Below are 25,953 nucleotides of genomic sequence, written 5' to 3'. Positions count from 1 at the left end.
TGCTACGGAGCAACATCAGAGGCGGGATTACGTAGAGGGGTTCGGGGAAATGCTTGGCTTTTGATCTCCAGACAAGGGGACCAGGTACACGAGTACTGTTGGGCATGTACTCCCGTCCTGCATCCAGGTACCCCTCCAAGTGACCACAGGGTGAATACCTTGCGTACCTTACCTTATACTAGTGTGGCCGTAACACCAGCAAATTCGCCTGCATTATGAATGAGGTGTGATTATTGCAGATGAGGAAGATGTGTCTCCAATGGTCGTATCTAATCGCCACTGGGAAGGAGGCGTGTGTTTTCTGCTCTTTTATTTTCTATTTTTTTTATGATGATGAGAATATCGATCTGCTGATACATACGAAGACGTTCGTACATGTTACTCTGTACTTCCAGGTTCATACCTCACGGTCTGGGGGTGCAGATGACACCCACCCCACCAGTTGTATCTTCCGGTGTCGGGATTGGATGGAAGGTACTTTATTGCGGGGGTTTCCGCGCCACGATGTCGCATTCCCATAGGTGTGCACTTCGCACTTTATTGTGGCGGTGCAAAGCGTGTGTGGCACTCGCTCGAGGTTCGTCACATACCCGTGCGGCCTCAGCCTCGTCCAACATCGTCATTATCGCCTCCTCCAATTCCATTCTCCTACCCCTGCATCCACGGATACATATCATCTCCCCAATTTCCACGACACGACGAGAAAGCCAAACCCCGACAGGCAGACTCCAAGTCTCTGCACAGCACCATCTAGTCAAACATCACCATCGCTTCCAGAATCTTCCGACCCTCTTCACTCCATTTCCGTTCCGCTGTGCATGGTACAATCTTTCGTGATTGGTTCCCGCCTCTCTTTTGAAACGAAACGAAAGAAGCGAAAATTGCCTGCGTAGCTACTTTACCCATCGCTACTCGCATAATTAACCCTCCTGCCAGCGACGCGTTATCCCAGCCCTGTAAAATCACCAACTTTTGCCTCCTACCTTCGAGCGTCTCTTACACCGACCGAACCCGACTGTCCGTCTGAGATACGCACTTCCCACCATGTCGGAAGCATATGAACGAGAACGTCAGAACAACGCCCGTCTCGAAGAGCTATCCTCGAAAGTCTCGGCATTACGCGGCGTTACCATCGACATTTACGATAATGCTCGGTCCCAAGAAGTCATTGACAATACCGTACGTTGCCTGCCTCTTCTCCCTCCGTCTCCTGCTTCTCGAAGACATTTCTGCCCATTTCTCCTTGACCTTCAAATTCAAAGAGTCCCCTTATCATGCCTACGTCTTGTGGCACTTCCCTGGCTGACTGTTTGCTGGTCTTTCTCCATAGTCCGACACTTTCTCCGCCATGTCAACATCCCTCAAGGGCTCCGCAGGCCGACTAGGTCGTATGGCCGCGGCCGGCAACAAGGTTGCGATCCTCAAGCTCGCCGGTCTCATCATTGGACCTCTAATCCTGCTGTATTATCTCCTCAAGTTGTTCTTCTAAATGTGGGGGGGTTTTTTTTGGGCGTCGCAAGGTGACAGGAAACACTGGGCGCAGGAACTATCTGCGGAGCGCTCTATGCATAGAACGGACGTATCGATGATTCACTGGAGAGTTACGGTTCAAAGCTGCCGACTTCGACCAGCTTAGGGAGTATTGTGTACGTCACGGGCGGAGACTGGCCATTGGAGGCCCCTCGAAACGACGACTTGGAACATTGTTTGGTGACTTGGTGTGATGGAAAACAATGGCAGGCGCTGGCATGGCTACGGAGTTTGGGTGCAGCCCTTGTATTTACGATAGTATGCTGGGATATATCATCATTATCATCTCTCAAGTTTCTATGGCTTGCGCGACTGACTTCCTCTCTCACAAATGCCCCGACTAATGTTTTTTTGAAAACGACACCATCCACCATTTCCCCGCTTCTTTTTCCCTTTTGTTTGTGACACGCTAGACAATGAACCTTCCGATCTGTAGTCAACGTGGAAGAAGAAAAAAAGATACCTTTCTTGTGGTGTTCTCACACGCGAATCCTACTGCCAAACGTTGGAGAATAGATCGTCGTTACCAGCGAATGAACCGGTCGCCGGCTTAGCCGCGCTGTTGCCGCTGCTCGTCGTCGGACCAGTGCTGCTAGTCCACCCACCGAACTCCTCGTCAGCCGAAACCTTAGGCGCGGCGCTGAATCCACCCGACGCTCCAGGGACAATAGGCGTGTCCGCGAAAGACCCCGACCCGAGCGCCGCCGAGCCCCCCCAGCCGCCTACTCCGCTGCTACTGGCGGTTGTTGCAGACGACTTGGACGCCTGAGGAGCGTTTGTGGAGGATGATGCGTCGGGTGCGCCCCAGGCATTGGAGCCCCAGACGTCGGCCCCGGATAGGTTGGACGATGCGAGAGGGGTGGAAGTAGTGGAAGTAACGGCGGGTTGCGAAGGCTTCGGTGTGTCGGATGACAAGTTGAACACAGAGCCAGAAGAAGCCGTAGAAGAGGTGGCTTTGGGGGCCGAGACGGGCTGGGATGTCGGCGCTGAGAGGTCGAAGAGGTCACCCATCGACGAGGGCTGGGTTTGCTTGGCCGGCGGAGGTGCGACGGCAGCAGATGCCGGTGGAGGTGAAGTCGACCAAGCGAACCCCCCGAAGCTACTGTTAGAGACCTGCTTCTGGTGAGATGGGCCAGACGGGGCTGCAGGCTTGGAGTCGAAGAAGCTTCCTCCACTCAAGCCACCGAAGGCTGAGGATGCTGTCGAGGAGGCCTGCGGGGCGGGCCTGGTGCTGAGAGGCGGGCTTGAGAAACTGGCGAAAGGATCGGCAGCGGCGGGGGCGGGCTTCGGACTGGTAGTACTGGTAAAACTAAGACTACTGAAAGCATCCTGCACGCCTCCCAGGGAGGACTGCTGCTGGTGTCCGTTATTGGGCGAAGGCATAGATCCAAACGAGCCGGGGGCCTGCGTGCTTTGTGAAGGCTGAGCCTGGGGACGCGGCGCCGTGGCATAGAGCGAAAGGATGGACTGCTTCAAATCGGGGCGTGACGGGGCCGTTCCGACACCGCCAGCGTTCGAGGTGCTCGCCGGACGGGGTGGTGCAGCCGGTTCGCCGAAGAAGTCCAAACCCAGCAACGAATCCTTAGTGCTCGTCGTCTTGGGAGGTGCCGGTCCAGCCTTGGAGGCCACTTTGACGGACGAAGGACCTGCCGAATTCGATCTCTGAGGAAGATCGTCGCCGCCAATAAGATCTGCCTGTGATGCGGGAACCTTAGACGACGGGGCTGCCGACTGGCCAACAGAGGCTTTGCGCACTGACTCCCTCCTCTCGACGTTTTGCTTCTCCTTGACGATGCTCAGGGGGACATCGTCATCGCCATCCACGTCCAAGGTGGCCGGATCGGGCTTGGGACCGTCCATCACCCATCTCTTGAGCTCATACTTGGTGCGGATGAAGTTCTCGATCTTGGCTTCGGAGGGAACGTGGCCTGGTGCGAGCTTAGATTCCCAGTACTTGTTGGCGCGCGCATTTCCCCAGCTCAGGATACTTTGGAGCTGCTCGTCGGTCCACGAATCGAGGTCGACAGATTTGACACGGCTGATGTGAGTTCCCATGCCTCGGTGAATGCCCGAGCATCGGATGCAGATGAAGACGCCGAGATTCCAACTAGCCCAGCGAGGGTCTGCGAGGAGCATTCGAGTCAGAGATGTGCTAGGACGAAGAAGATGGGAATCGGGGCATTGCCGGCTTACGCTTGTTTCTTTTGCAGTCGGCGCAGACCTTGTTTGGTTCCAATTTCAGGAGATTCTTGATCGTCTGCTGGTTTTGGGCCGCGCGCTGGGCGGCAGGGTTGGGCGGTCTCCGTGACATTGTTGCTATGGTTCAAGCCCAGTCAGCTGTGGCGTACTCAATGGGGGGGTGGTCGATGGAAAAGACGTGACGAATGCGTTATACGTATCGGTTGGGGCGCGAAACTGGTTTTGATGATTATGGAAGTAGCGTAAGGAGTGTCTTACGGCCAGCGTGTAGCTCGAAGGAAGTCGAGATTCGGGTGCCTGGAAAGTGAAATAACTACGAATTACAGAGTAACAATTTGATTACAATGCCAACTGCTCAGACGACGTGTTGCCTGAAAACGAGCGGGGTCCACCTTTCGGGGGTTCAGATTGGGAGCAGGTACCTTGTACAAAGTATTTATACCTACCTTACCTAGGTACCTTACCTTACCTAGGTACCTTACATTACCTAAGGTACCTTAGGTAATTATCGGAGCTACGGTGGAAGAAACGTGTGGAAGGGGTTTTACTGCTTAAGATGGTTTAGCGTGAGTGGGTCGACAGCCGATGCGACTGCGGGGATCGGTACCTACGAAGTACGGATACACATCTCCGTGCGAGTATGAGCTGCCATCTTAACATCTTCCCAAACCTGCGACTCTGTAAGAGGTCACCTTACGCAGAGACGATCTCGTGACAAATCTTCAAATATTCTACATCATGCTACTCAGTTTCTAAGTGGAAATAGCCAGGTAGGTACGTCTATACAGAGATCTACTTAATTTCTACCTAATTATATTCACGAGCACAAATATTCCAATGTTAAACCTAAGTTGTCAATGGATGCGGGACTTGGTTGTCCAAGGGTGTCTGAAAAGAACAAGACAGTACGAGTACTTCTTACGTAGGTACGGACGCTAACAAAGTACTGTGTACATTCCACAAAGTATTGTTACCCATGTCCAGTCCATGCGCATCATCATCGAAGAACCGCTACTAATAACCATAAATCGTCGACTCGATTTCGACGTCACTTCGCAGCTGGTTCTGGGTCTCCTTTCAATAAGTGGTTGCAGTTCATTCGTATTCAATCCCAATTCGAGTTGCAGTATATTATATACTACATACACATAACGGCGAGGACATATTCGTATATCTATACGTGTGGCGATGCTTAATACGCTGCAGACCTTGCAAAACACAACGCCATCTCCTTTCTGAGAATAAGGTCCTTTTCTCTCATGCGACTCTCACCATTACTCTCGACTGTCCTCCACACGATCTTTAGGTTTGCGCGAGCTGGGACGCCCGCAATCCGGCCACCAAAGTCCTACCCACTCATATATCGTGGCTCCCTTCAAGCTTCCATGCCTATCCCCCTTCTGAGTTCCCTCTTTGGAACGTCTAACTCAGCCTCCAACAAGATGAGTTACCCGGACCAGAGAACCAACGACGAGTGGCGTGCGGTTCTTAACAAAGGTGAGACCCCTTTTTTTCTTCATTTTCTCTCTCTCTCTCTCTCTCTTTTTGTTGCTTCACTCCACAAGCCAGAGGCAAACGGAGTGTCGAACAATTGCACGGAGATACGGAGAAGTTAGACGTGCTTGATGTTGACACGAATTTGTCAGAACAATTCCGCATCCTCCGTGAGAAAGGGACAGAGCCCCCGGGGTCCGGAACGTACGACAAACACTACCCATCTGAAGGTGTATATGGGTGCGCCGGCTGCGGTGCTCCCCTCTACAAGGCCAACCACAAGTTCAAATCTGGCTGCGGCTGGCCTGCCTACTACGACAGCATCCCAGGTGCTGTTACCCGCCACGAAGACCGTTCCTTTGGCATCTCTCGCACGGAGATTGTCTGTTCGAACTGCGGCGGCCACTTGGGCCACGTATTTAAAGGGGAGGGCTTCGACACGCCCACTGATGAGCGGCACTGTGTTAATAGCGTCAGCTTGACCTTCTCCCCGCAGGATAAAAGGTCGACGGGTGAGGGAGACGGAAAGGGTAAGGAGAGCAAGGCTTGACCTTGTAGGGGGTTCCCAGACAAATGACATGGACGAAGTGATGTAGTTTGTTTCCACCATACTGGGATTTATGTTTCCCTACTTACACAGCATACCAAGGACCTCGTGGGCTCTGTGTTCACTTATTTGCCTCGACGAACTTTATTCAACCTTCTATTTCTTTTCGAAGCCGTACCATTAGCAGAAACCTCTCGTACCAGACCTCGTCATGGCTCCTTTCAAGTATCCCATTCCGAGGAAATCTTCACAGAAGGCCCCAAACCTAGATGAAGCCATCCATGAAAGTTTTGACGCCACAAACTCACCAGGCCGGAAATAATTAAATACAAACTATCTCTGTAGGTGAATAGTCGTTCCCAACGCTCAGCCAGCCACAGACTCTCTCCCTTTTAGCACGATGAACAGTCTATATAACGATACCCGCCCCTTCCAGGCAACTCCCTATCCCATCCCCCCCCCCCTCTTTTCTTCTTCGTCCCTTCTTCATCCCTTCATCCCTGCATCCCTCTTACTTCTACTCTCCCAAGATGCAACTTCAGATTCTAGTGTAGTACGCTCAGTCTTATACAAGATTACCACCAGTCTTGTTCAATATCTATTTTAGGTACGCCCTTCTGTGGTTTGTAAGGTACAATTTTACATATCCTTTCACGAATATCAATGACCCAGAGCCCTTCACTACACAACAAGGGCCAGTCTAGCCCCGTCGTGGACATGTATCGCAGGCCTCTTCCAGATTTCACGCCAGGATACCAGGCACAGGCTCAACACTGCCCCAGGCCTTATTCACTCGTTTCTGCTCTCCGAGCCTCGTTATTCCGACATCGAGACAATCCCAAAGCGTCTCAGTCGAACTCAGCGCCCATCTCCACAGAACCCCAAGCTAGAGACCCAACTGCAAAACGGCCAACCCGCTCGCAGTCTCATTACTGACTGAATTTTCTAGCTGACTTTGAGGCACCGTTGGTTTCGCCTACGCCTCCGGTTACGCCTACGTCTCCTGTACAAGACCGCCCAATCCGGCTCATCCGCAAAGCCTCGGGATCCCGCAGTGCTCGTGGGAAGGCGAATGGAGCAGTTGTCGGGCAGAAGAATGATGCGGCTGTTGACACCCCTATTCACGGACGAGTGCTCAGGAGTAGGCCCCTCAAGAGGCATTGCCACGCCATGGACGCAGAGACCGACAAGAAGACGAACAGAAATGATACGCGCAAGACCAGGCGACTCAAGAAGGAGCGTAGAAAGCTTGTCGAGGAGGACAGGAACGATCAAGACCATCACGAGAAAGCTCTGAACGGCAATAGTGGGAGAAACCTGGATAGTGATTCTGATGAGGAGAGTCTTGCAGATGTTGGACGCCTGACGAGGAGTCAGATCAGACGCCGGGCACAGGAAACAATCGAGCGGGCGGTCTAGACACTGAGGAAGACGCCGTCCGGTCGTCGGATTCTCGCTGAGAATCCCATCCCCGTTGGAGCCATCGTCTGTTTTAGGAATAATGGCCGCCATGTGGTGAAGATTCGGCCTAGCGGACTGATCAAGTAGACGTTCTAGGATGAATATTTCAGGTGTGTGACCTGCTTCGATTTGTTGTCGTTGGGGAGAGTATTTGGGTATTTGGGTATGGTGAGGAGAAGAAAGCAACGGTGAGCGTTGCTAGGCTGTCGGCTCGGCATGTGCCAGGAATGTATGAATGTATGCACCAAGCGACACATCAAACGCTTTTCGAGGCAGCCAGCACTTAGTAGTTATCTCAGTCAAACCCAGCGTCAAAGCTGCCCAAGTGTCACAATATCAAACAAGATTATATAGGTAGGTATGGAGTTGTAGAGATTGAGTAGCCGCGTATAACTGTCTTACCGCCCTACCATATCAATCCATCCACAGTATCCCCCCCCCCCCATTTCTTTTTTTTCTTCTTCTCTCTTGTCTTCTCTTATTTATTTGTATTTGCATTTTTAATTTTTATTTACTACAAACACATCACGGAGAACCGATAATACATACGATAGATTACCGTGGCTAAATATTGACATTCCGTTACCGCGGGAGGCTTTTGTATCCAAGGAACAGGTAATTAGTGTTTTGTTTTCATCCTGTCTGATTTTCATGAATGCTAGCTATGCCCTATAAGGAGAAAATGCCGGATCCGCAGCCCGATTTGCTGTTTCCGAGCCGTTATGTTAACAGCATGGGAACATGGACGTCGCCCATCTAGCAAGCTGGACCAGTCAAGTCAGCCTGACGTGTCTTTAGATAGTTGCCTACCATCTTGCCAAAAGGTAGATTTAGGATGGCAGGGCCGTGGTTGTCTAAATTTTCCTGCGCCAGTCTTTCGACAGATTGCAGCATCTTTGCTGTAGATTCCCGCATGTCAAATTCATAGCCACGCTCCAGGTTGTCGAGATCGCCGTCGAGACGCTCGTGGACCAAATGCCTTGCCTCATCGATCAGCTGCAGGCCGACCACCAGTGCATGATCATCGTATTCCGAGTGGCGTGTTTTTCGGGTGGTTGTGTCCTCTATTGTCTGCAGGTCAGCATTTGACGTAGGCGTGTCTGTTTGCGACGAGATATGGATTCCTGGTTTCTTGATAGAGCAGTATATCGCAGCATCCTTGGTTATTGAAATGGTCTGCGTGGCAATATCATGCTTCCTGAGATGAACTACGCAATGCTCGTCCGCTTGGGTGGCGTCAGCCACATGTGCGGCATGGTCTTGACAAGGCAGATCTGCATTGAACAAGTTGACGGTATGTTCCATGTCCATGATCGCCTGGGTCCCGCAGTCGAGTTCGCAATCTTGAATGTTACAAGAGACACCGAAGTCTCGAGACTTGGTATCTTGCTGAGGTTTTGGCGAGCGCGACACGCTGGTTGAACCACCCGAGTTTATTGCGTCAGGAGAGTCCAACCTTGACCCCGACGCTGCTCTGCTGCCCTGAGCCGCTATGCCCCTCGTCTTCAAAATTCCAGCATCTCCTAGGCTTTGCTTTCTCGATACCAAAGCAGTTTTGGCAGCATTTTTTCGGGGGCGAAGACGCGAGAGATCCTTCCAGTTATCCTTCACCTCATCGGGCACTGGCCCATACGCTGTGATTCTTGACTCGAGTTCCCGAAGCTGATTTTGGACTTTAGCTCCTCCAGGAGAGCCGGTTCGTTTTTGACGTTTCTTGTTATGGGGTGCACTTTCTTTGTTTTTCCTATCGTCGGATCGGACGGCACCGTTTGAGTCCAAGAAGGATTGTTCTATGATGATTCCAGGTTCATTTTTTCGCGACCACTCCCGACTTTCAGTATCCGCTTTTCTCGTGGTTTCAAGTTCTGTTGCTGCAAGTTGTGGACAAGCTGGGTGTGCTGCTGAAGTCGGACCTGCCTCTCTCATATTGAATGCTGATACTTCTGTACGCATTCCGTCATGCCGATGGACGCCTACATCTCGACTTGTTGACAATCGTCTTTCCATGAACGGAGCCGAAGTGGGATTGTGGGTCGGAGGGGATAGAATAGGTTGTTGATTTAGGTTCTCCATGGTTACCACTGCGCTAGCCAGACCGGAACGACCAACTTCGTCCTCAGGGGTCGCGTGCAAGCCGGGTCTCTTCTTGGGAGAGTGCTGGAATGGGAGCTTCCTGGGAGGAGGCAACATAGCTCGCATGTTTGTCAGGGAACTGGGCCGGGGGATGGGCGATCTGCACAAAGGAGCCTCCGACGTCGTCAAAGGCTTGTCAACAGACCAATATTTCCTGGAAAAGTGACCGCCTGGCAGACCATCAGGAGAGTGAAGACTTCCCGGCATCGACTTGTGTGGAGGCCCTGGGTGCACAGGGCTTGAGTTTACTGCCCGAACGGAGGCCTGATGGGACATTTGTTGCTGGGGCCCGAATGGCGCCTCTCCAACCTTCCTGCTCAGAGGACTGGGGCCACGAGAAGAAGCATATTGGCCCGTGAGTAAACTGAGTGATTCTGGAGTCGATATCAGCGGGGATAGAGATGCGTGATCAGTTGAATATCCCAATGGAGATGAAGAAGAGGCAAACGGGGAGGTCAATGAGGTGCTGTTCTGGTAAGGGGACGTCTGGATGTGGTGTCGATGATGTGGCATTGGGGATGTCCGAAAACTCGCGTCTGAAGGAAGGGGAATCGAGAAATCTGTATGCCGTGAGAAAGGTCGCGAAAACGATGGAGGAGTTGTAGCATAAAACCGCGATGAAGAGTGCTTGGATCGACGGACCCAAAGTCCCATCTCCTCGAAAAGCCGCATAGTCTGTATAAAGTCGACCTGCCTCAGGAATTCGGCTCGTATCTCGCGAATGTCTCCCTACGTTTGTTGGTATATCAGCATGCGAATGGCTGGGTGGCCAGTCCTTGAGAAATGTACCCGGGAAAGCTCATATCTCAGGCGGAATGTCTTTTCTGCCTCGCGCTGAGAAATTTCGTACATGAACTGCCGGCAACTAGATGGCGTCAACTTCCCCAGGCAAAGCGTCTCCTGTCACGTCAGGTCATCAGTCAACATCTCCATGGCGGATGGCAACCCATTTACCAATTGATGGGGCCCACTACGGAGGACAAGAATAAAGTCAGACGTCGCTGCAATCCCATTTCCTAGCTGGTGAGCTTCGTGTAGAGTCTGTACATCTGATTCGAGAGTCAGAGTCACGTCGGTGGTATGAGTTCTTCGATGTTGCTCTTGCGATAGCGAATGAAGGAGTCCGACTGAAACTCTGGTCAATGGAAAAGTGTATGTCTGGGGGTTACTGGCCCCGAATCGCGACATCATAATGAGACGATAAGATAACGACCAAGATGTCGCCTTTGAAACCAAAGGAAAGGGGCCAGCTACGAGATGTGACCAGAGACGAGGCGATCGTCGCGATACAAGGTACGATTCGGGCAAGGGAATCGATATCGTAGTATGCTGCAGAAAGATCGATATCCACCGTCGGTCATAGTTCCAGTTATATGTCTAGAGACACTTAAGAAGTTGATAAAACACTAGAAGAGGCGCCAAGCTGGGACCATCGACAAGACTCGGTTCATGATGTCGAAGGCAAGGCAATCAACCCATCGTAGTGTTAAATCCCCGGTGAAAGAAGTATTATTATAATAATGGCTGTCAGAAACGGAAACCCCTCGAGAATTGGAACCTTGGAAAGAGCCGACCAGCACGATAAGCACGATAAGCACGATAAGCACGATAAGCACGATAAGCACGATAAACACGATATGAACGATAACAAAGATAAACATTTTGTGCACGTGGAGATAAGACAGGAAGCAGGTACGTACCTTGTTTATACGCATGGCGTCAAGCACTTTTCGTACTAGGTACTACGTACCTAGTACCTTAAGGTAGGTGCCTGTTGAGTTCCTTCGCGGTTCGTGGCACGACCAGTTTTCAAGGGTGACTGCTAATAGGATCTTCCGTCATCAAACAACAAGTCCCAATCGCATCTCCACGACTTTTTGTGTGGGCGGATAGCAGTGCAGTGAGGCTCACAAATCAACTGCGCAATCGCGCGCCCGACAGCCCTTGCTGCATTCGCTCAGTCTATTCAGCTGTGGTATAGCAAGGTTTGTGTGTGTATGGTCTGTTACCACCATAATTCTTCGCGTCTTCCCATGGCCAACAACAAGCATCCCCACTTCCGTACACTCTTTCCCCCCCGTTAGCTGCCCAATCTCAAGGGTAGGCTGTGCTGACTGCTTGGTATAGATATTATAGTGGACTGATACTCGCCGCGCCCTCTTGCGCGCCGATCTGCAAAGATGACAATGGAATCGGAGGGCCCCATACACACGATCGACCGCACTCCCGAATATGAGGAGTTCATGGCTCGGCTTAAAGCCTACCATGCACAACGCGGCACCACTTTGGACCCTGAACCCAAGGTCTCTAACGTGAATTTGGATCTTTACAAGACGTTCAATCTTATTGTGGCGAACGGTGGATATGATAAAGTAACGGAAGAGAAGTTGCTTTGGCGTAAGATGCGGGAGAAGCTGGGAATTCCTACAACCAACGAACCATCCACAGCCTACCAGCTAAAAGAGAAATACTATAAGAACCTGGCGGCGTTTGAAATCAGTACTGTTCATGGGAAGGAACCGCCTCCCAAAGATATCCTGGAGGATGTCACGGCAAAGGGCGGGTCTCTGTTGACCCGCACTCGGGAGAACTTCCGTGGGGGAAAACACGAGAGCTCCATGGCTGGCGACTCGGCTGCCTCTGGGGACGATGCGACTGCTACCCCTTCACGAGACCGCACCGCTCCTGAAACCACACCTACTAGCGCTAGTCTGCGTGCCTCACGAGGCCTCAGAGAGGCACCCCCCCAGCGAGTGATCTTTCAACCCGACACAGCTCCGGCCCGCTCGTCGCGTCACTCTTCGGCCACGCAGGCAGCCTCACATCTTATCAATAGCAGCCAGGATCGACCCAGTGCAACTCCACAGAATGTCAATGGCCAGCCGAGCAACTCGCCTGTTCATTACCCAGCCCACAACCAAACCCCTGGCCAGTTGGCTCACACACCGGTCCCGTTCTCTGCACACGGGCGTGTTCAACGTGGGCCCAGTGACAGCTTCACCCCCCAGGACAGAGAGTACGTTTCGTCGGCTGTGGATTCGTACCAGCCTGCTTCCTTTCAGCCCATGCATGGAATTCCATTGCGTCCTGTCGACACGCCAAGCAATAACCCCATTGCGTTTGCTCGACGCCGACATGCGGCGCCGCAGCCACAGCCTCTCAAAGGCCCCCGATTCCCCCCTGGTAAGTTACTTTTTCCTTTTGTTAAAGTGGTTGTGTCAAGGCTTACGATAGATAGGTGTGAACATGCCCCCCAGCATTTACATCCGCTGTGTGAATGGCTTGCTGTCCGGCATACCCAGCGAACAAGCGTTCGCGCTCAACCATTTGGTCAGAATCTCGTTTGAGCGAGGAGACAAATTTCGGTTTGAGCAGTTCGGCGATCTTGCCCGTGGACTCGTTGAAAAGGTCTTGGAAGTGAGCAGCCTCTTTTACGAAGTCAAGTGGAATGTTGATTCGTTACCGCCCTGGTGCAACGCGCCTGGTCCCAACACCCTTTCCATCGATGGAACTCCCGACATCCTCGAGCGCATTGACTCTCTGAAGCCGAAGCATCGTATCGATTCGGTACATCCTGCGGACTTTGCAGACCAACTACAGCTCATCAACGAAGCCGCCCTTACACTCCGCAATATGGTCCTCTTGGCCGATAACGCTTATTTTCTCTCTATCAAGGCGCTTGTCGTGAAAGATGCCATTTGCATCGCTCTCAAGCTTCCGCCTCAAGATTCTGTCATTGAACTGAAACATCTAATGGTCGAGGTTGCCGAGGCTATCACACCATACCTGGAGCTCGAGTCTAGCGATCCTCTTTACAAGGTCCTCATGGACTGCGTCGACTCAGACGACCTCGGTATGGTTCTCGGCTGCCTGCGTGCGCTTACCCGGATCTCTATTTACTCCGAAGAGACCAACAAATTGGAGAACGTTCCAGCGAGTGTCCTTCGGAGAGTTTGCACCTGGCTGCTCGTGGACGACAATGAGCTGAAAGATGCCTGCCTCGACTTTCTCTATCAGTACACCGCTGTCGTTTCTAATGTTGATAGCCTCCTTAGCTCGATTGAGTGCCAGCACCTGGTTACTCACCTTGTACGCCTCCTTTCGCATGGCGCCAAGCAGGTCCAGCGTCAGATCATCATGACCCCGGAACTAAAGGTCGCCCCTCCCGAGTTGCCTTGTCCCATGCCGCCCGATCTACTCCAAGATCTCTTGAAGTTGAACGAGCCTGAGCGATGTCAGGCATGGGTCAGGTGCTTCTTCGAGGAGGACAAAGATTCCTTCGTCACTCAGATCACAGCCTGGCAGGCGTATCAGAACGCCTTCACCGCGGCCCTAAAAACAATTGGGCAGTTCCTGATCACGCCCGCCGACTTTATTCGCAACAGTACGACTGTCTACAAGGAGTCCAAGGCTGAGGTTCTGACGACGGATGGCCCTGGCGAGCAGCCGCAGCAGAAATTCATTATTCAGGGGATCCGCGCACGTCGGCTGCCCATCGGCCTTGATGGCAAAGAATACCGCCGCTGCCTCTGGGATTCCGAGAGACCCGGGGAGAAGTGCGGTCTCTTCTTCCACAATACAGACGACATGGCGACCCATGTGACGATGGCCCATCTAGGTATCACCAAGAACAGCGATGGTCTTTTCCCGAACGTGACAAAGCCATTCGCGTGTCTTTGGGCGGATTGCACCACATTTAGCTCGCCCGTCGCACAGGAGTTCGGCGTCTTTGCCCGTCATCTCGCAACCCATGCCGCGTGCCTCTTCCCCCATAACGTGGGAAAGGCACTCTCCGGCAGTTCGCGGCCGAACTGGGTCCAGCCCGCGAAACTCTTGACTCTGACCTACTTGGAAACACCGACAGCCCCAGATGAGAGGAACCCTTCGGCGCCTCCCCGCCCGGGGGGCATTCCCCTCAGTGCAGCTCTCATTCTGCGCAACATTGCGCGGAACGTTCCCAAGACGCAGGCGGAGGAGGCTCTTTTGAACCAGGGCCAGTCGGGCGGCTGGAACGAACGGTTGTTCCTCGCCGTGCGTCCGCATCTGTTCTACCTCCTCGCCCATAACCAGCCTCTAGTAAGATTCCTACCTAACCTCTATGTTGTTTTGCAAGGCATACTGACAGCCCTCCCTCTGTAGGGCGAATATATTTCCTCAATTCTGGACCTGATTGAGCCGAGGCAGGACGAACAGGTGTCTCTGGATAACGTGTAGAGCATTCATCCCGTTGAAACTCATCGAAGCAGACCCTCGCTTCTGCGGCTTCGGGGCTCGTTACTATGTGTCCCTGGCTTGCCGAGCTGATTCTCATTGCGTAAGACACTGTATTGTATAAAAAACGGACAAGGAGTTGGAACAGAAGGAGCCAAATTAGGTCGGTAATACCCTGGCGTTACGGAACTGGAAGGATTTGGAGTCACCTTCGGATATGAGGAGGGCATGGAGGAAGGGGGAATAGAGAATATCCAGACATTCTAAGTGTTATCGGTACGGAGTTGGGTTCAACGATTCTGCTGAACCATGCAAGGGAATCTTGAGTCTCTGTCTTCATCAAAGGAAACGTGTTGCAGTTACTTCAGCCTGGTCAATTGGGCCAACGCAAAGAAGAATGGCTTGCTTCGCCAATGGTGTTCGTGAAGCCGGGTGCATTTTATTACAAATGCAGGACTTTGTAAATACAACCGCATGTGAGGATGTCTCGGGATTTGGTGTTGCGTGCAAATACTCCGTCCCTACCGACTAGGTCGGGTTCTATTTCATATATTTCCTGAACGGCTGGAACCATGTCATCAAAGAAACGAGTAATAAGACAAGATAGTGAAGAGACTACAGATAAACTGATATTGAAGACCGTGGCTAAGCTAAGGGTAGGTGTGGGTCCGAGTAGGGCGAAAAGGTAAGCTAAGGGTTACTATGGGTCTGCTTTCTGATTAGTCACCCTAGGGAAACGTCGTCTCTCCTAGCTTTACGAGTCGTGTCGTAACACGTTAACGTGTTTTTCCTCCTTTGTTCCTAATACGCCTAATTAATTAGTTAAACTATTTCGCGATTATATTAAATATATTATAAGGAGTATTTCTATTAAGGGTTATTATTATTATTATTATCGATCTTACTCCGCTATCCTAACTAATCTATAGGAGCCTTTCTAGACTATATAGTCCTTCTCGGGTGGCTATAGAGGGGAAAACCCGGGTAAACCCCGGGGAAAACCCCTATACACTTCCTTAGGTGGAGTAGTGCCGCTACGGGGCCGATATAGCCCCGATTCGTCTCTGCTATATATCTGGATTATACCTCTAGGCTAATAGCTAACGGGAAGTATAGTAGGCTAGTGGTTCGGTAGGTTAGCCTAAGCTAATCGTTAGCGACGGAGTAAGGGCTAAGGGGGTACCGCCACGCCTCCGTGGTACGGAGGCCACGGCCCTTTAGTCTTAGCCTCCCTACGTCCCCGAGGATCGTGCCCTTTATTCCTTTTACTCGGTTAATAAAAAGAGTAGGGAAGGTAGGCGCCTCCTACCTCCCCTAGGTAGGTTCCTGCTATATCCGGCGGCAGGTAGGGGGGGTAAGGCTCTACCCTATTATAAGAATTAGATAGTTAATATCCCCTAAGGCCTTCGTGCCTTAATCCTCCCTCTTCCTCCTATAACGCTAACGCTTTCGTTATAGGTTTCCTCCCGATCTATTCCCGCTTACGGTCCCATAGGTTTACCGTTACGGTTTATACTAATTAGTAAACCCCTTTAGGATTCTTATTATTTTCCCACTATAGTTTACTATAAGTGCCTTACGGGTAACGTCGCGGTAGCGTAGTAGTATAGGGTTAACTGGGTAGTATAGTAATAATCTATATATATATATATATAAGTAATTAATAGTAGTAGCTTAATATAAGTTCCCTTTATAGCGTAGTAGTGCCTCTACGGTAGCGTGCTAATAGTCGTAGATATCTTCTCCTAATAATAACGCTAATACTAATAATAATCGTAATCGTTATAAAAAGGGCTTAGTCTGAGTTATACCGTATATAACCCCGGGGGGGGTAAGGCGGTGCCGTAGTAGCTGATTTAGGGTAGTTATATTCATTATAGTAAGCGCTTAGGTATATACCTAGATAACGTGGAGGCCTATTCTAATACTATAGGAACTAATATAGCCTATTTTTAGTATACTAATAGCCGGCATCTATATAAGGATATAAGTCGTGCTAGTACCGCTATAATACCGCGGGTATACCGTAATAGTGTATCCTAATCGTCTTAATAAATCCCCTCCATAGCTAAATAACAGTAATAGCGTCTTATAGATCTCTATAACGTATATATAACGGTAAAGGCCGCTAATAGTAATAGTATCGCTATTATAAGTATCCCCCTTCGGTGCCGTGGTAATCCCCTACTAATAAGTTTCTAGGCTAAGGAGCGCTTAGGGACGGCGTCCCGGTCTTTTAGCCGGGCCCTAAACCGGGCGTTACCTTCCGGCCGCGGCCGCGGCGGCACCGCGTTAGCGGAGTTATAGGAGTTATCTCGCTAGATAAGGCGTTTAGAGGGTAAGATAGACCTAATTTTAGAATACTTTATAGGTGGCCTCCTTTCGGCCCCGTTACGGCCCTTAGCGGTAGTGATTAGCTAATTAGTCTATATAGGACCTTAAGTACGTTAAGAGTAGTATTAGCGCCTCTAAAGGCGATAAAGATAAGGATAACTAATAGCGCCCCGTTAGTGCTAAGCTAATATCGCCGGGGTCCCGGCTTATAGGACCCCTATTAATAATCCACTAGTTCGCTATACTATTCCGTCTCCGCTACGGTCTCGCTTCGGTGTTATCTCTATTTTCGTAGGCCTCCGTGACTTTAAGGGTAAGGCGAAAGTCCTTAAGCCTCTTCCGTTATAGGAACCACTTAGCTATTATTCCGGCTTCTGTGTCGTGGTCTAATACGTTATATAGATCTCCTTTAGTCGTGAGTAGTCTCCCCGCGGCGCTAAAGAGCTTTTTACGCTTTTCCTCGGCCACGTCCTAGTATTAGAATATTATATACTCCGCTATTTCTGCCCCCCCGTTACCGTAGGGGCACCTTATTATCGGGAATCCCGGCACCCTTACTCTTACTAAGAAGGCTTATAGGCCTAGCTTTTCTAATCTAATTTAGGTAAGTGCGGTACTCTATAGTTTTAGGAGTCCTTTATATTTCCGGAGGGAGTATTATATCGGGGGGCGGCTTAGTGCCGCTACGGCGTAGGTATAGGGTCCCCGTGCCTCCGCCTAGGTTTAACCCTATTCCCTTATAAGGGCTTTCCGCGGGGCCGTATTTCTAGCCTAGGTTATTAGGGCGTTTAGTTAGGCTATCTACGCGAGGGCTATATAGGTCCTATAATGCCGATTCGGTGCCGCTAGAGCTCTCGCTACGGCGTATACTCCGGCTAATATCTTATCTTCGGTTCCCTCCTCTTATATCCGGCGGACTTTCCGGGCGCTTAGGCTTAAAAGGTATAGGTTAAGGGGGGGGATAAAGGTCTTTTTTTTAAGGACCCTAACCGGCGTGGCTTTATAGGCTCCGGCTATTAACCGGAGGCACCGATTCTATACCGTTATAAGTGCCGCTACGGGGCCGTGCCGGGGGCCGGCCCTTATCTTATAGACGGTTAAGGCGTAATAGGCGATTATTAGCCGTATTACTGTAAGGTATAGTCTTCTTATATCTACGAAGCTATACCCCTACGCTACCGCGCTAAGCCTTAAGAGGGCGTATATTTAGGTAGCTAGTCGGCTTTTAACCTTTTTAGTGTTTTATCGGAAGTCGAGCTTCGTATTAAGCTAGACGCCTAGGAGCCTTATCGCCTCTACCGCCGGCACCGGAGTAACGCCAAGGGGGAGCGGGGTAAATAAGGGTTAGCGTGACTTCGTAAAAGGGATATAGATATACTTAGCTAGTTCGAACTATAGACCGCTCGCGATCTCTTAGTCTAGGTATATTCTCTACGCGGCGGCGAGGCATTACCGCGTCTATACCTCCGTCTTACTAAAGGCGATAATATTCGTGTTATCGGTAAAGCCTGTTACTATTATTTTAGGGACCCTTTCTAGCTTTTTATATAGGGTAAAGATATAGAGGATAAAAAGGATAAAGGAGATCGGGGAGCCTTACGGTATACCCCCGCGGAGGTGCCGCGGGGGGGCTATTTCGCTATTAAGTAGTAGTTAGGCTATATAGTCCCGGAGGAAGCTACTAATTAGGGTATTAAGCTACTGGGGGTAGCCTTTCCTTTTAAGCACCTCGATAAGGCGGGAATAGGGGATAGTATCGAAGGCGCCTTTAATATCTAGTTAGAGTATCGAAGCGGTGCCGTTATAGGCCTAGCTCGCCTTTACGGTTTCCGTGGCTTTTTATACTACTATCTTTATACTTCGCCCTATCCGGTTATCTATCTATCCCTCTAGGAGGAGCCGATACTCCTCCGCTATAATCGTGATCCGGTCGGCTAATATCCCCTTAAGGACTTTACCTATTATACTAAGGAGTAATATCGGTTATTAGCCCTTTACTATCCCGTAATCGGCCGGCGGCCGGCCTTCCTCTTAAGGACTACCACGGTAGCGTGGCGGTACCTTTTCGGGTAATAGCTCGCTTTAAGGCACGCTATAAAGATAGCACTAAGTCTTTAGTATAGGGGGGGTCCGTATACTTTTAGGAGGCCCGCTAAGAGTCCGTTAGGACCTAGTACCGCCTAGGGTTTTATCTTCTTAAGGCGCCCCTATACGTCCGCTACGGTAACGTCTCGGCGGATATCCTATCCCGGGGGGGATTCCGCGCTTAGGGGCCTAGGGGCGGTAGGGAGGGGGGGGGGAAAGAACTTCCGATTTAGGACCTCGGCCTTCTCTACGTATATAGTTACCGGGTAATCGCTATCGTCTTAGCGTAGCAGTAGCATTAACGGGGGGTCCGGTAATACGCCCCCTTTAGTTTATACCTATTTTTATAGCTGCTAGAGAAGGCTATTATCCTTCCCGGTTAAATAGAGTAGGTGCTATTAGTATATCCGCTTCGCTACCGCTATAGCCTTATCTTAGCGCCTCTCCGCTTCCTAGAACTTATCTTATCGGTTCCGGGATTTCCTAGATATATATCTACGGTAGAGGCGCCTTACTTCTTAGGTAAGGGCGGTTAGCTCCACGTTCTACTAAGGGGTGGATAGGCGTTTAGGGGTGCCCCTATAGCGGCGCGGCGCGGCCTTATCGGCTATAGTCGTAAGGTCTACTATTAGGTTATCTAGTACTAAGTCGATATCTTCTAGTAATATAAGGGGGCCGGTCTACACTAGCCGCGTAATAGCGAGCTAGGGGACTTATAAGAGGTCAAAGTCTTTCTAGACTTATCGAGGCCCGGCTAGGTCCCGCGGTGGTGTTATTATAGTGGTTAGTAAGGTATCCGTTTCTATAAGGACTCGGACTATCTATAAGTAGTGGTTAGACCCGATAACGGTCTTATCCGGGCCGTTATAGTCGTAGCGGAGCCCCTATATTACCTATATAAGGTCGATAGTGCTAGCACGCCGGCCCGGGCGGTACTATATAGTTATTCTAAGGGGGGTTAATAGGTCGAGGTTTTACCGGGTTATAAGGGTAAGTAGGGTATCGGCTCGGGGGTAATACCGCGGTGGCTATAACTATAGAGGGTAGTATAGGTTAAAGTTCCCTAAGAGGACGTGTTAGCCCCGTGGCAGTGCTATATCGAATATATCTTATAGGGGCGTATTTTAGGGAATCCTAGCTAACTAGTAGTTCTCTAAGTAGATCGACTATATTATAAGGGCGTTATCTCCGGCCCTGAATATAACCGCGTAGGTATTACGGTAGGCCCGCTACGTCTACGTGTATAGCGGGTATCTCTTATAGATATATAGGAGGGTATAGCCTCCTCCCTAGATTAGCCGGTATACCCCTTAGGAGGGGGATATAGAGCTTTTCGTGAAGCGGTTAAGGCCGGGTTCCTGGATTATTATTACGTTATACTCAGTATAGTACTGGAGCGGTAGCTCCCGCCGCGCCTAACTCCTCCCTATATTCCACGAAAGGACGTGGATTTCTATTAATTAGAAGGGGGGGGGGGGGGGGGGGGGGAAGATAACGTACCTGGTATAACCGGGGTTTAGCTCTAGGGTTCCCACTACGGTGCCTTATCGGCCCCGCGGGGGACTATATAGGCGTTTATCGGGCCTAGTATCAGGGAGCCATCCTATCCCCTAGTCCTTTTCGGGGGCTAACCCCTACCTCTATAAAGGGGTCGGTCCTAGTCCTAGGCGATAATAATCGGGGGGAAGATTTACGGCTACCGCGGGTATACCGCTTCGGTCTAGCGGGTGATATTAAAGTCCCTGGCTTAGTACTTATACGCTTCGCGGGTCTTTTCGGCCTCTTTCTTTAGTAGTCGGTATAAATCGTTAAAGATATCGTAGTCCCCGGTATAGGCGGTATAGCGGCGGGGGCGCTCCGGCGCCGTAGCTTCGTAATATCCTAGGCCTTAGGGGTACGCCGATTCGGGCTTAGCGTAGTAACGGTATACCCTCTCCGCTATAGGGTAGCCGTTTGCTTAGTGGCCGAAGTGTAAGCACTTATAGCATCTTAAGGGGCTAAGGTCGGGGTTATATAGTTTATAGATATAGCTACCCCCTTTAAAGAGGAGGGTATTCCGGATAAGGCTTACTGCCCTTTCCGGCGAAGCCGATTCGATAAGGAGGAGCGCTACCCTACTAGTACCGTAGCGGGGTACCCGCTATTATACTCGGATAATTTTTGCCTCGGGGTTTATATTTTATAGGGATACTAGCAGGTCTTCTTCGGATAGGGCGCTAAGGACCTCCCGGGGGATAGCTTTAGCTAGCGTAGGGTAGGTGCGTGCGGCTAGGGTAGCTCCTTTACTAAAGGCCTTCTTAATCTATTATTTCTTATAGGTAGCCTACTACTATACCTCTTTAGTAAAAGTAAGGTAGATATCCCCGCTTAGTAGCTTCCGTGCCGCTACGGTATCGTGTCGGGTAGTTATGGCGTTTATAGCTTAGATAATCTCCTTTAGGGTCCTATCCTTAAGGGGCTGGTTTTCGGGGAGGGTTCCTTAGCGGATAATTAGTTCCCGGTAGTATCTAGCGGGGATTACTTTAGAGGGTACGGGGTCCTATAGCGGTGCCGTTACGGGAGCCCGGGCTACGATATTAGCCTAGGTCTTTTTCGTGCCGTTTAATCTTTTTCGGAGTTCCTCTCGGATAACGTGACGAATAGTAGCGTATAGGTACGCTAGCGGTATTATACCGGCGTCTTTACGGGTACTACGTATTATGATTAGTTCCTCTATTAGCTTTATGACCTGGTTAATCGTGTTCCCGTTAGCTAGTAGGGCCTGAATTTCTGCCCTAATCTTAGTTACTCTTAGTTCCGGGGGGCGCGGTAATCCCCTTTCGGTCTTATATCGGTTCCGCGCTACGTCCTACCACGGGCGGGGGGGGGAGCGCTCGTGTTACGAAAAGTGGGTCCGTTACGAATCTTATATAATCGAGGTCGGGGCGACGCTATCCCACGACTCTTCCGGCTATACCGTAGCGCCAGCATTACGGCGCCGCTGCGGTGGTATCCCGGGGGGTAGGTGGTAGTTATAGTCTCTATCCCGATAGTTTTATCGATTTTGCTTTTATTGCGCGCTCGTGGTCGATCGTCGATAATCTGTAAGGGTTATTATATTACTTATTATAAAGAGTGCTTTTCTATTAGTACTAAAAGAAACTTTTATATTATTATAAAGAGTATTTTTCTCTTACTTATTATAAGAGTAGTTACCTAAGATAATTAGTTATATAACCTTAATAAATAAGAGTATTATTCTTATACCTATTATAAGGGTGGTTACCTAAGATATTTAGTCACGTAACCTTACTAAGTAAAAGTATTTTTCTCTTATCTATTATAAGGGTAGTTACCTGTTAAATGGGTAGTCGCAAAGAGTAAAAAGGTAGGGTTAAGTAAGGAACCAGGTATAATCACGATAGGATTATAACGGGGTTAGAACGTGGGTGTAGCTAAAGAATTAGATTAATCGCTAGCCTCTCTTTTTAAGGGGAGGCTCCTCCGCTCCTTAAGGCTACGTTCCGCTACTCCTTAGGGACTACTTTATTTACTTCCTTAAGGGCTACTTTATTTACTTTAAGGGATTATTCTATTTACTATATAATAACTTACTTTATCTATACCTTAAGGGGTCTTAGACTAGGTATACCTATACCCCTATAGGTTTATACTAGGAGCCTATTATAACTACTACTATAGGCACCTAATATAGCGACCTCCCCCGAATACTCCTATCCTTAGGAGCGCCTATTCCGTGCCGGCCTCGGCTCCTCTAAACCTAGCCCTAAGTCCGTCCCCTAAATCCCCCGATACCCCGAACCAGAGCCTTCCACGACAGGACCATAATAGGCCTATAACGGGTTCCTACACGGAGCCTTCTTAGCCGTGGCTCTAACCCGGGTATATACTCTCTCCCTTTAATCTATTAACTAAAAAACACTAATAAAGGCTACTCTATCTTTAACCCGAGACTAAAAAAACCAATATCCCCTCCGGGACCCTAATAGGTTTTAGGCTAGTTCCTTCCCGGGTCTCCTAGTCTATCTCTTTATCCCCCGGGGTTATCCCTTTTAATCCGTCTATAAAGACTCCTAAAGCTAGTATTACGTAGGGCCCGACGTTACTCCTTCCATGATTTCGTAGCTTCCTTCTTTATACTAAAAATGGGTGCCTATATAACTACCGCTAAAGGGATATCTTATAATCCTACTATTATTCCTCTTTCTATTCTTTGCTTCCTCCTTTATACCTAATTTTCGATTATATTACGCCTATAAGTCCTTACCTAATCTACGATATCGTATACTAACGATTTATAGTCTTAATTACCTAATTTATTAACTAACTACTATCTTATAAATATCTCTAAACGTCTTTAGTCTATAATACTAGCTAACTACGCGATATAGTATAGTTATTATACCTTCCTAGGAGGATAATAATAATAAATATACCGCTACTCCTATAAGTATATCGCGGTCCTCTAAGAGGATTAAAATCGTGGTTACGGCGTTAGCCTCGTAATCCACTAAGTAGTCTGCCCTATAGCCAGCTATTCCGTAGCTAGCTATGCTAAAGCCTACTACTTTAACTACGGCTACGTCGTTATTAATTACTACGCCGTCGGTTACTCTATACTAAAGGGTAATAGATATCGGTATAGGCGGGGATCTAAGGGCCCCCTATATACGTTATATGGGTAAGTTAGTAATAATTAACTTTAAGGAGAAGACGTATACTATTAAGGCTAAGATATACCGATATACCGATAACGGTCGGCGTATAAATAAATACCACTACTACTCTAAGTATAATAGCCTTAAATACCGCATGGTAAGTTAAATATCTTTATTATTATCCCTATACTTCCTCTTATTATAGACTACTCTATAGGCCTGTTTCTAATATAATAATAGCTCCCTATTACTGGTAAGAACGCTGCTAAGTAGCTATAAAAGGTTTTAGTTATCGCTATTAAGAAAGGTAGTCTAAATAAAAGTCGACGTGTAAGTATTACTAACTATATCCTTTTATTAACCCTATATAGTACCCTTACTAATCCTTTATAATACTAGGCTATAGTAGTTCGATACTAGGTTATCCTTAAAGAGGCTTTAGGTTAAGTAACGCTAGAGGTTAACCGGTTATTTACCGAGGAAGCTATAGCTACTCGGCGTTAGGCTAAGGAGGTTACCGACGCCCGCTGGAAAATAGCGGAAGATATCTATAAGAGGCTTAATAGTATAGAGTCGCTCCTTAAGTAATTTATCGGGTTATAGTAGTAGCGCCTTACCGTTAAGTAGTAGCGGCTTAATATCGAGTAGTAACGCTTAGCGTTATACTAGCGCGACCTTATAGCCTAGGAATATACAGCCACTGCCTTTAAGTAGATAGCTGCTTTTAACCTAGCCTAGGCTTAGGCCGTGGAAGGTGATATACCTATACCTTTAGGGCCTGCCTTAGCCCCCGCGAGGGTTAGCTTTATAGGCGATAATATATGGAGTAACGGTGGCTCTACGTAACCTTAAGGCTTTATACCATAAAGTCCCTAAGGTCCGCCGGACCCTTATAAAGTGCCCGACAATAACGATCTAGTGCTGGCTTTATTAGTAAAGAAGGGGAAAAAGGTTCTAACGCCCTTAACTCCTTTATTAGGGAAGAAGAAGAAGAAGTAGTAGAAGGCGAAAATGCCGCTATCTTTTTATCCTTCGACGTTATCTGTGGGTAGTAGGTAAAAAGGGGTAATAGCTACTACCGTGGGGTAAAGCCAGGTATATATAGAGGATAATAACGAGGTGGCTAAGCAGGAGCCTACCCCTCTAAATAATAAGTTAGTAGGGCTTAAGGACGCCCTAAAGGGGCTATAATAGTATATATAGAGGAAACGGTTATTTTTCTTTTAGGTTTTTTACTAGCCTTCGGGTTTGGTTTTTCCTTCTTTTTTTTTACTAGCTTTAGGGTATTCCTATTATAACTCTAACGGTCTCTAACTATACTCTTATTATAATATAATAATATTAATCGTATCTTAATCGTAACGGCTAATTAAGGGGAAAAGTAGAACCCGAGGCGATAAGCTATTATGCTAAAGGGATAAGAACGGGGTTAGGGGCGGGAGCGTTATATTTAAGAAGAAGAATAGAGATCGAGAGTAGAACGCTTAAAAGAAAGAATAGAGATCGAGAGTAAAACGCTTAAAAGGAAGGGTAGAGATTAAGAGCAGAACGCTTAAATAGAAGAAAATAGTGAATAAGGCGATACGTCTATATAGTTCCCGTTTAGGTTAAGGGGGGGTCCCTGCCTAAGAATTTATCTCCACAGCCTACTAAAGAGTTTTAGTTAATATAGCCGATACGTAGGATAGTATATAAACCTATTCGGTGCCTAGTAAGTCTTATTATTCGTAAGGAGGAGGGAGGATAAAGTAACGTCCTTATATCGTATCTATAAGATCTCCTATATAGATAGGGTATAAACCCGTTTAGTTCCCTAATAGCCTTACCTTAAAGTAGGCGTTAATAAGTTTATCGGGGATATTCCGCTTCGGCTCCTAAGTGTTTTTTTCGTTATTATAGCCGGCCTATTTAATTAGGTACTAGCGCCGTTTTCCCTAATATCGGTAGTCTAGGATAGCTTTAACCTCGTATTTATCCGAATTAGGTTTAATATCGATTATAGGTGGTTCCGGCTATAACCTATCACGGGACCTCTATAGTTCTAGTAATAATACGGGAAAAATATTATAGATCCTTATACCTTTTAGTAGTGCTAACTAGTAAGCTAGGCTATACGTTCCGACGATCTTAGTCACCTTATACGGCCCGATAAACTTATCGCTAAGCTTTTTAGAGGGCCTTTTCTGCCGGATATTCTTCGTGGATAGTAAGACGTACTCGTCTACCTTAAACCTCTGTTAGGTATAGCCGTTATTATAGTATCGTTTATAAAAGGCCTACGCCCTTTTAATAAGGTCCGAT

General features: G+C 48.9%; 6 protein-coding genes across 6 annotated transcripts; 3 read left to right on the top strand and 3 right to left on the bottom strand.

Annotated features, from left to right (window-relative positions):
* Nucleotides 1–615: 615 nt before the first annotated feature.
* On the top strand, nucleotides 616–1,848 carry SODALDRAFT_335337 (hypothetical protein). Its single transcript, XM_028612428.1, has 2 exons — nucleotides 616–1,179; nucleotides 1,331–1,848. Exons 1-2 carry the CDS (start codon nucleotides 1,045–1,047, stop codon nucleotides 1,487–1,489), a joined length of 294 nt encoding a protein of 97 aa, XP_028464065.1. The 5' UTR covers nucleotides 616–1,044; the 3' UTR covers nucleotides 1,490–1,848.
* On the bottom strand, nucleotides 1,749–4,028 carry SODALDRAFT_298970 (ArfGap-domain-containing protein). Its single transcript, XM_028608859.1, has 2 exons — nucleotides 3,724–4,028; nucleotides 1,749–3,653 (listed from the first exon to the last, which is right to left on the bottom strand). Exons 1-2 carry the CDS (start codon nucleotides 3,839–3,841, stop codon nucleotides 2,023–2,025), a joined length of 1,749 nt encoding a protein of 582 aa, XP_028464064.1. The 5' UTR covers nucleotides 3,842–4,028; the 3' UTR covers nucleotides 1,749–2,022.
* Nucleotides 4,029–5,171: 1,143 nt separating this feature from the next.
* Nucleotides 5,172–5,773, top strand: SODALDRAFT_281897 (methionine-R-sulfoxide reductase B2; the record flags this gene model as incomplete). Its single annotated transcript, XM_028608313.1, has 2 exons — nucleotides 5,172–5,226; nucleotides 5,376–5,773. The coding sequence occupies 2 exons, from the start codon at nucleotides 5,172–5,174 to the stop codon at nucleotides 5,771–5,773; spliced, it is 453 nt and encodes a 150-aa protein (XP_028464063.1).
* An 829-nt stretch (nucleotides 5,774–6,602) lies between these two features.
* Nucleotides 6,603–7,674, bottom strand: SODALDRAFT_215722 (hypothetical protein). Its single transcript, XM_028607303.1, has one exon. It carries the CDS (start codon nucleotides 7,280–7,282, stop codon nucleotides 6,716–6,718), a length of 567 nt encoding a protein of 188 aa, XP_028464062.1. The 5' UTR covers nucleotides 7,283–7,674; the 3' UTR covers nucleotides 6,603–6,715.
* Nucleotides 7,675–7,888: 214 nt separating this feature from the next.
* Nucleotides 7,889–10,257, bottom strand: SODALDRAFT_335332 (hypothetical protein). Its single transcript, XM_028612427.1, has 2 exons — nucleotides 10,154–10,257; nucleotides 7,889–10,093 (listed from the first exon to the last, which is right to left on the bottom strand). The coding sequence occupies exons 1-2, from the start codon at nucleotides 10,214–10,216 to the stop codon at nucleotides 7,988–7,990; spliced, it is 2,169 nt and encodes a 722-aa protein (XP_028464061.1). The 5' UTR covers nucleotides 10,217–10,257; the 3' UTR covers nucleotides 7,889–7,987.
* A 1,293-nt stretch (nucleotides 10,258–11,550) lies between these two features.
* On the top strand, nucleotides 11,551–14,503 carry SODALDRAFT_281889 (hypothetical protein; the record flags this gene model as incomplete). The annotated part of the gene is made up of 2 exons (XM_028608312.1): nucleotides 11,551–12,547; nucleotides 12,603–14,503. The coding sequence occupies 2 exons, from the start codon at nucleotides 11,551–11,553 to the stop codon at nucleotides 14,501–14,503; spliced, it is 2,898 nt and encodes a 965-aa protein (XP_028464060.1).
* Between the last annotated feature and the right edge of the window lie 11,450 nt (nucleotides 14,504–25,953).

This window comes from Sodiomyces alkalinus, assembly GCF_003711515.1.
Source record: "Sodiomyces alkalinus F11 unplaced genomic scaffold SODALscaffold_9, whole genome shotgun sequence".
NCBI classification, from domain to species: domain Eukaryota; kingdom Fungi; phylum Ascomycota; class Sordariomycetes; order Glomerellales; family Plectosphaerellaceae; genus Sodiomyces; species Sodiomyces alkalinus.
This window is presented reverse-complemented; position numbering and strand designations above follow the sequence as displayed.

Coding starts and splice junctions, on each gene's coding strand:
- SODALDRAFT_298970 (XM_028608859.1), bottom strand. CDS start 3,841: ATGTCACGGAGACCGCCCAACCCTGCCGCCCAGCGCGCGGCCCAAAAC. Junction 3,654..3,723: donor CGACTGCAAAAGAAACAAGC/GTAAGCCGGCAA, acceptor TGCTCCTCGCAG/ACCCTCGCTGGGCTAGTTGG.
- SODALDRAFT_335332 (XM_028612427.1), bottom strand. CDS start 10,216: ATGTACGAAATTTCTCAGCGCGAGGCAGAAAAGACATTCCGCCTGAGA. Junction 10,094..10,153: donor TGAGATATGAGCTTTCCCGG/GTACATTTCTCA, acceptor CAACAAACGTAG/GGAGACATTCGCGAGATACG.
- SODALDRAFT_215722 (XM_028607303.1), bottom strand. CDS start 7,282: ATGGCGGCCATTATTCCTAAAACAGACGATGGCTCCAACGGGGATGGG.
- SODALDRAFT_335337 (XM_028612428.1), top strand. CDS start 1,045: ATGTCGGAAGCATATGAACGAGAACGTCAGAACAACGCCCGTCTCGAA. Junction 1,180..1,330: donor AAGAAGTCATTGACAATACC/GTACGTTGCCTG, acceptor CTTTCTCCATAG/TCCGACACTTTCTCCGCCAT.